The 9,130-nt window shown below is 49.8% G+C and overlaps 1 protein-coding gene across 1 annotated transcript; it reads right to left on the reverse strand.

Moving 5' to 3' along the window:
* Positions 1 to 6,760: 6,760 nt before the first annotated feature.
* LOC144134466 (uncharacterized) lies at positions 6,761 to 8,803 on the reverse strand. The gene is made up of 6 exons (XM_077667410.1): positions 8,601 to 8,803; positions 8,405 to 8,465; positions 8,051 to 8,159; positions 7,687 to 7,779; positions 7,141 to 7,340; positions 6,761 to 6,934 (listed from the first exon to the last, which is right to left on the reverse strand). Exons 1-6 carry the CDS (start codon positions 8,801 to 8,803, stop codon positions 6,761 to 6,763), a joined length of 840 nt encoding a protein of 279 aa, XP_077523536.1.
* Between the last annotated feature and the right edge of the window lie 327 nt (positions 8,804 to 9,130).

A 9,130-nucleotide genomic window follows, 5' to 3' on the forward strand; every position in this document is an offset into this window, starting at 1 on the left:
CTACGAAAATCTGCTCCAAACGCCTGCGTTAGTAGGCACCTTTAGCGTATCACGTACCATGTTACCGTTACCGCCGGTACCGTACCGTAGTACCGGGACCCCGCGCAGCCAATGCACACTCGCACATCACCCTGACGGTGACAGACAGCAGCAGGTACCCGGCAGCTGCACGTGCGCATGCAGCATCAGGACCAATCAGCGCGTGCTCACCGGCGGTGGACGGGCTCCCGGTAATTCGGTGATGGTAGCACGGTACACGGTAGGCTAAATATGTCTAGTTATGTCTGCACATCTCTTTCAAAGTTATGATTTCGCCAATGACGTTCACACCTTCCATCTATATCACTGCCGCTGGTTTTAGGCACATGTTCGCCTGTTTCTGACGCAGCTCTTCCGCATAAGCTAACGTCTCACGTTTGCTCTCTTTCCGCTCCTGTTAACGTTTCCTTCCTATGTCCTCGCTAAGAGAACCTCGGTTGACCCGTACTTCAGTTGTAATGGCAGCGACTCAGCAGTGATTATAATCAGGCACCACTGCTGAGTTCAGCTCTGCAAGTACTGAAACACACACGCGCAATGTCACACTCAGTTCTTTAGCGTCCAATAAAGGTCAGCGCTTATGATGGGCTGGCCACAAGGCGACCAGATTTCGTGGGTGGCACGCACACTTGCGCCAGTCCTCGTGAGAGGCCGCTACCAAAATCACCAGCAGGGCCATTTCGCACGCGGTAGACTCGCTCAATTCTCACACCGCAAGAGCGGCTTCAGACTACCAATTCGCATACATTGGAGGAAGCAAATAACGGCAGCGGTTACAACTAACACTCGCCTATTACATATGAAGGTGGTGCTACCGTAAAAATTTGTATAAGAGGAATGGCACCGCGTCTCAGATATAACGAACGACTGCGGCCGTGCAACTCGGTTAGGACAAACAAGGAGCCGCCGTGAACTCGACCCCGCTGTCCAAAAACTCGCGCTTCCCGTGACCGCAGATGGCGAACAGCGCCACCCAGCCCCGGTGGCATCGCTCTGGAGAGAACTTCGAGACAAAAAAAAGCAACAAAAGGCAGCATTAAAAACACGAAAATTCGCTGTCGAAGCGCACGCCGACGGGTTAAGGCATAAAATGTTGATCACTGCGTAAGGGTGTGCCGGCTGGGCAAAGGCTCGAAAGTGCAAGTGAGATTACAGCCGGGTCGGCGATCAGCCAATGGTAGCAATTAGACAAGCTTAACAGCAGTCACGTGGAATACCTGGCTTGCCCAGCCGATCACCTGGCAAGCGTCACCAGCCCAATCGGTTCTCCACATTCTGCGCTGCCACCGTGAGTAGACAATGCCCAGACTGTGCAGTTGATATGTTCTGTGTGTACTTGCGCTAGCTTCTCCACCGCATGGACCCAGGCATGACAGACGACGGTGACGCACGTGGTGTTTGTGGCAACGTGTCGTTATTGCGCAGCTGGCTGGCACGGGTGACTTCGTTAATGCCGACATCACTGAGCCACGAACTGATGAAGCATTGTACGCTATGTACGAGCACTCCCAGACTGCCAGGAACATTATGAAGACCACGACGCGGAGGTCGACCTATTGCCACCTGCCTTGAACCCGTCAACCTTAGTTATGTCGCATCCCTAAAGCAGATTGTTGGCGGCAAGGTTCTCGGCTGGGAGCACATGACCACCGTGGACAGCTAGCAAAGCAACGCTATAGGGCTTGCTTTCAAGTATCAGACGCACATAACTCACTAAATCCCTTTTTAAAATATAGGTATTGCTTTTCTTACTTAATAATTTGGGTGTAATGTTAGAAGTTCACTTACTACGAACTTCAGATACAACAATGCAATCAATGCGACCGCCAGGCTCGTTTGGACTGTGTTTGTTAGCTTGCTGGAAAAAAGGGCGCACTGTTTCTTTATGAAAAATGAGCACAAAGCGCGCACAACAAGCACGAAGGGACACTTTCAAGTGCGTTACTGCTACAAGTGATGCTGATGACTGCGTTGTACACTGTCCGAAAATCGTGGCATTCAAACATTCAATTTGTATTTGCACGGCGACTTCACGATTTGTGCTTTTATAACATATTTACGGCTTGAAAAGGTGGCTCGTCATCAGAAAGGCCATCTCTCCAGGGGCCGTATTCTGTACCGCTCTCAATACTAAAACGAGACTGAAACGCTCACAATGCCGCCATATTGCCCCACTCCTAATTTTTGCGTCACCGGCGGCTGATATCTACGTAGTGAACACGGCTGAAGTGATGACGTTGCGCGCTTAATTATGCGGTCTTAAAATTGAAAGGGAAAAAGGTAGCACTTAAACCGCTCGCAATCTTTTTGTGAGCGAAAATGGCGGCGAACGTGGCGACGTACTTTGCAATACGCCGGTTGCGTCGGCACGAGCAACGACGTATAAGAGTGCACGAAGACGCTTTTGACTTGCCGGACCAGTTGTTTCGGCGCGAGCTTCTCCTGGCGAAGGACACTGCGTGGCGGTTGTGTCACGACCTTTGCGATGAACTGGGAGGTTTGCGAGCAAGTACGGTGTCTGTTGAGCGGCAGGTTCTGTGCGCACTGCGCTTTTTCGCCACCAGCGGTCCTCAGAGCGCCGTAGCCAATGAGGGCAATGTCGGCGTATCGCAACCGACGGTTAGTAGATGTGTGCGGCGGTTTGCCGAAGCCATCGTTCAGGTTGGGTCGCGGAAAGGGTGGGTTCGCTTTCCGGCGAGCCCCGAGGAAAAGGCGGCGGCGAAGGAGGGTTTCCATCGCTACGGCAGCATACTCGGCATTGTTGGGTGTGTCGATGGCACACTCATCGCCATTAAGGCGCCGCGGGGCAATGCTGCACACACGGCAGCCTTCTGGGGCCGCAAATGATAGTGAGTAGACTTCATCTGCTGTTTTAGACTGCACGTGTTCGCCTGCAAGTCCAGGCCGCCACAGCAGTTCATGCCTAAGCTTGTTTTGTACCAGCTGTTTTCTTTCAGGTCTGCGACTCCAACCTTCGCATCCTGGCCGTAGACCCCGGCTGCCCCGACTCGTGCTACGCAGCCTTCGCCTGACGCTACTCGTGGCTGCGGCGTGAGGTCATGATAGGCATGTTGGAGGAAGGAGAATTTCTTTTGGGTAAGCAGCAAAGAATGCCCTAGTCTTGGTTACATATATCCAGTTACAGTGGTCCGCACGCACTGAAGCTACAATCGTGCTAGTTGCTCATGCGCCTCGTGCAAGTTTTCGCCCCTGTATTGTCACCGCATGCAATAGAAACACAAGGCACATAAAGCATTTTTGGAATGCTTGCTATTTCAAGCCTAAGCCAAGTCAGAAAGCGTTTGTACGACTCTTGTGGCGTATTGGAATTAGTGAAACGTTTACTTCAATATGAGCTTACAAGGGTGTCCTTATAGCGGTGTATGCCTAAACATCTCAGTCATGCAGTACCTACACGCCCAAGAATGCCATGTTCAGCAAAACCTGGTAGTGGGCTACTTAATCTGAGTCTTCCATTGTATTGTAGGGCATACTTGAAGGCTGTTGAAACCAGTAACGGCAAAGAACATTGTTAACAGTGCATGATTCTGGTTATGCAGGAGACAGTGGGTACCCTCTGGAGTATTGGCTTTTAACACCTGTGCCAAGCCACCCAAGCGCATCGAACGTGGCGCACGCATCAATGCGTTCGGTGGTCGAGCGCGCCATTGGCGTGCTCAAGAGCCGCTTCCGGTGCCTGCAAAGGTACCGGACACTCTATTTCGTGCCGGAGCAACCGGCTCTCATCATCACAGCGTGTGCCGCGCTGGACAACCTCTGCTTAGAGGCCGCTATGTCAGCAGACGACGAGGATGCCCCTGCCCCAGAAGACAACAGCCTGCCTCTGCCTGCCGGCTATTTGCCAGGTACTGGGACCCGCATTACCTACCTGCGAGGGAAAGCTGTGCGCGCTCATGCAGTCAGCCAGCTGCGGAAAAACAGTCTGCCGCAGCGGTTGGCACGGTTGCGCAGGCTGCAGCAGCATGCGCAATGAACTAGCCGGCCAAGTCGTCGCAGCCACAGAAGGCAGTGTCCAGCCAATGCTTCTGTGTGTGTGTGTGTGTGTGTGTGTGATGGCTGTTTTAGTTACAGCTAGCCAAGTGGCGGCTTCTTTTTATTGTTTCTTGTTCCCGGTATGTGTCTGGAAGCAAGCGTGCACACCACCTGCCACTTCACTGACAGTGCATTTGCACGTACACCTTCCAGTTGATCGCATAACTCGCCATGCACCCACTTCACAGTCGTCTTCTTCAGTCGGAACTCTCGCCAAAACAACTCGTCCAGCAAGCCAAAAGCATGTTCACGCACGCTCCTACACCATTGCCCGTGTGGACCCACCCGCCCCTCCACTGTCATCTTGCATCCTGCCTGTGCTGTGTGTAGAGCTACCTGTGCTAGGGAGGAAATATTAGCAAGGGAGGAAATATTTGTGATGCCTGTTGTAATCAGAAAGTAACACCGAAGCATTTAATCACTGTGCACCAGTATTTTTTTTCCTGCATGCTGCACCATTTCACACAAGTGGTCGCATCACCAAAGGCATTAGCAAACATTTTGCACGGCATAACATGGGCAGTAAATTCCATGCCTTGTCCAGTGCAGCACAATCTGTCATGCAGACATGATAAAAAAATATTGCCAGACTGCAAGCTTGCATGGTAATTATCCCGGCTTGTGTAGGCAGGAAGGCCACTTTTGCACATAACCATACAAACATGGTACGCAACTAGTGCCATGTTCAGTAAGTAGTGCATAATACATAGGCGCCGACTGCAGTGGGGCTGGAGGGCTCGAGCCCACCCAAAATTGATTACCCCCAGGGGGCTATTGATACGAGATTAAAGAGTAGTTGTATCATGCAATGCATATTCTAACAATCGTATCATAGCATAGTACACAAGACTGTTGTGGACATACCAGTACATAAAGCTGGAGATAAACAGAACCCATCTAACCACTGACCCATTACTTTGATATGAATAGCATGCAAAATAGTAGTACACATATTTACACGTTAATTTTCTGGAGGATAGCAATTTCTTCAACAGAGCATGGCTTCCAAACGTCTTTCTCTTCTGACATTCAACTACTTTCCTGCACTTACTACTTGCACTTCTATTTCGAATGCGCTTTTCATCTCACTGCATATTTCTTGACTTTGCTAAACCATTAGATAAAGTTAATAACTAACTGCTATTACATAAGCTGAGTGTGCTGAACATTGACCCTGAACTTGTGGATTTCCTTCTTCTCGTGTTGAATTTGTCAGCATTTATGATGCTGAATCCTGTACTGTAGCTCTTGGTGCTCGGGTTCCTCAAGGGTCAGTACTTGGCACCCTTACCTTTATTCATCTTCTATATTGCTGTGAATTGCAGTTCCTGTCCGGAATGTACTCTGTATCCTGAGAGTAAAATAAATAAATATCTTTTGTCGAGGAGCATGCCCAGAGGTGAAGAAGGCGAGTGAAAAAACAGAGAGGATGCTAAGTGGGCCCCAGTCCCCCGGACAGATTGAAAACTTGGTGCCTATGACTTAATGCATTTTACACGACTGGACATGTAAAAAAACTTGAATGTCACAATTGGCTGTTATCACTAAATATGATAAACAGTGCAGTAGTTCCCATGAAAATGGCACATAACCAAGTGCATGACACTTAATGCAAGTCGCAGTACCCACAATACTTGCAGCATGAGTAGAAAGTCCTCATACATATATAGAGACATGTAAGCATCACAGTCACATCAGTGAGGTGGTGTGTGAGTAGAGGTCTGATGATAGTGAATTTTTTTGACGCAAGGGCATGTGTGGCCAAAGAGCACCACGGCACAAGGTATTTTCGTTTGCTCAAGGTGTGGTCAAACACCCTTTTCCCAAGCATTCCACCCTGAATAAGCCGAGCATCAGGCCAGGGGAACCATGTACCCGTTGTATCACCGGTGGGTACACGGCAGCACTTGGGATCGAATCCCGCACCTCCCGCATGCGAGGTGGATGCTCAACCACTATGCCACCACTGCAGTCATTAGAGGTTTTCACCGAACAGCAAAACATGAAGCACAGTCATGCAGAGCTTTACAAAATATGCAGGCAACACTGCATGAAAAGCCCCATTACAGCAGGTGTATGGTTTGGTCACTAACACCTCTGCATCTTGGAGAACGTGAAATGGTAACAAAATGGTAAAATGGTAACAAGAAAAATGCACATACAGACTGACTAGATATTATATATCTGCGTATTGCACAATGTAAAAAGGCAAAATTAGAAATATGCATAAACAAACCGACTAGAAAATATCACACACGTGCATGTCGCTGAGGGTAAAAAGGTACAGTAACAAAAACTACAAACCTCCTGCGACTTGCAGAAGGCTATAAAAAACAGTACCAACGATTACAAGCCTTCAGCGACTTGCAGAAGGCTATCAAAAAACAGTACCAAAAACTACAAGCCTTCTGCGACTTGCAGAAGACTAAAAAAATGAGTAACAAAAACTACAAACCTCCTGCAACTTGCAGAAGGCTATAAAAAGAGTAACAAGAAATACAAGCCTTCTGCGACTTGCAGAAGGCTGTAAAAAAAGCAGTAACATAAGCTACTAACCTTCTGCGACTTGTTGAAAGTGATAAAAAACAGTAACACAAACAACAAACCTTCTGCGACTTGCAGTAGGCTGTACAAAAAATAAAGGCTGCACAAACATGACAACCGGAACTTAATGCGGTGGTGGATGTATCTGGTAGTGGAGCATCAGCAACAGGAAGGAGACGGCCACCACGAGCTGCTCGTGCAGGCGCACAGACTGCTCCCTGGTGTCCCGAACTGCTGCCGCCAGGTCTGCTACAGTGGCTGTTAATTGCCGCCTGTCGGCAGCAGCCTCGTTGAGGTGCTGCACATACAAAAAGGGTCGACTGCAAAATCAAGGTCCATTTCTCTTTCATGTTATCGATGACGTACTGAAATATGGTGAGCGACGTCCCACAACAGGTGATCATACAGAGTTAAGCACGGATTTGGAAAGGTGAATTTGACAACATTATGTTGCATGGAACTGCATCTGCTGTACAAAATGTGGTGCATGGTGTCAGCGCGTACCTCCAGGAGGCGTGCCTGAAATTCGGCATCCCTCCTGTTGCGAGCCTCAGTGAGGTCCGCTGTGCGCCGTGTCTCGCGAAGGAGATCAGCCACCTCCTCGTCCCGCTGCCTCCTCCGCCACACAGGACGACCCGGAACTGGTGGTGAGGGCGGTGAGGCAAATGAGGGCAGTGTGGACAGAGCAGTCGGCTGCTGGGTGCCTGCCGGAGGGAAAAAAGTCTGAATGTGCAACTTGTCATACAATACAGCACAATGTGCAATAAGCAAACTGTTGAGTGCAATGTCTGAGGGCAACAGAGCAGAGTACATAAAAGCAGTTACAATCAGTGATATGACAAAGGCAGCATTGTTTCAGTGTACTCAATGTGCACATCAGCCCTGTCACAGCTCCCACTGTAAGAGGGAAACAGCTGAAACAACGTGCCAATGCTGGATGTGCAGAAAACTTGTGCACATTGTAAAACAACTGTGACTATTAATTTGAGGCAGCTAGCAAAAATGGTAATTTGCACTCTGCATAGCCTCTATACTGGCAGGTGAACTCACTGGCTATCTCGGCATGCTGGTGTTGCTGCTCCTCCTCCAGCAGCTCAAGAGGTGTTGTCTCACTTGCCCCTGCCCACGACATATTGGTGTCATCTAGATGAAATCATTACACAAGACACAACTGCTCAGTGAACAGTTTCAGTATAGCGGGAGATCTGTACGACTAAAATGTGAGCTTAGTGATTAACGCGGGACAATCAAGGCGAAAACACACTACCAGAAAAGAGAAGGTAAAGAAGCTGAGGCTGCATTTGCAGTCACCAATTTATGCACTCTTACACCTTCCAAATTTAGCAGGAACACATATGAGGTCATCACCAGCGTACACAAGCTGTAAGTCACACACACAGAATGGTTCAGCTACCAGCTGCAGAGCGGTGCTCCCTCTGTAGGCCGCTGGTACCCGGTACGCTGCCCACTGAAGCTCTGTGGCCGCGAGGTGGGCTGAGGGAATGAGGTGGGCTGGCCTGCTCCTGCAAGTAGGAAGGCACAGTACCTCACGTTCAAACATGAATGTCTTGCAGTTCATCAGAGGGCTGCATTGCTTACTGCACATGACCCTGAGGTTCGATCAAGAACCCTTCATTACCAGCAAGCTGCAACCTTTGCAATTGCTTGTAACGTCACAGCAGTTGACTAACGACAGTGGACATACCAGCTGCTGGCGGGGGGAAGCGACCTGCTGACAGTATGGCCTCCCGACGCTCCCGGCACTCACTGGCCCGACCAGCTGCACGACGTGGCCAGCCCTACCCGATAGCCTGCCGCCACTGGTGCCCCTGCGATATATGATGCGGAAATGTACGTTCAAACGGTGCTCCACAGACCACTGTTGACAGGCTCAGCCTTGGCTAGCTTGCAGCCGCGCCAATTCTATGCACCACTGGGAGGCCAACACATGCCAAGTGTGGCACCAGAGCTCAGCCGACTTCACAGCCGGACCCTCTCGATTCAGTGCGGCGGCAATCCGTTCCCACAGCTCCCCCCTGCGAGCCGCCGGATACTCGGGCGAGAGCTCTGACGCAGCCCGTGCCAAGGGCGGATGCTGCTCGAGAAGCTCGATCAGCAACAGCCCCTGGGCGACGGACATGCGTGGCCTCTTCGGTGGGGTCGCCATTTCAAATGATAACGGTTTTCACCCCAGTTCCCTAGGCGATTTCTCGGTATCGACCTGAGAGAAATTAATTTTGTAGAAAGGGAATTGTAGGAAATCTGCAATAGTGGTCACTTACATATATATACGTGTGCTGCTTTGAAACAACTTGTAGCAAAGTTATGAAAGAACACAGATTAGTAAGACGGTTTTAAATGTGCGCCTAAGTGTTTGCTCACCCTTTTTCGTTCCCATGCTCATATTCGTTTACTTTTGTCATGTCAGTAAGCGACCACCAACATAATTACCTCCACATGTCGTTTTCGTCGATTTTCGTGCCGACAGCTCCTT

The sequence above is a fragment of the Amblyomma americanum genome, chromosome 1 (genome assembly GCF_052857255.1).
Source record: "Amblyomma americanum isolate KBUSLIRL-KWMA chromosome 1, ASM5285725v1, whole genome shotgun sequence".
NCBI lineage: Eukaryota > Metazoa > Arthropoda > Arachnida > Ixodida > Ixodidae > Amblyomma > Amblyomma americanum.

Bases quoted from the DNA above. Each gene is read 5' to 3' on its own strand.
- LOC144134466 (XM_077667410.1), bottom strand. From the start codon at position 8,803: ATGGCGACCCCACCGAAGAGGCCACGCATGTCCGTCGCCCAGGGGCTG. The intron at 8,466-8,600 runs GTGCCACACTTG...CATATATCGCAG, and splicing joins GTGAAGTCGGCTGAGCTCTG to GGGCACCAGTGGCGGCAGGC. The intron at 7,780-8,050 runs GTAGCTGAACCA...GATTTCATCTAG, and splicing joins GGAGCACCGCTCTGCAGCTG to ATGACACCAATATGTCGTGG.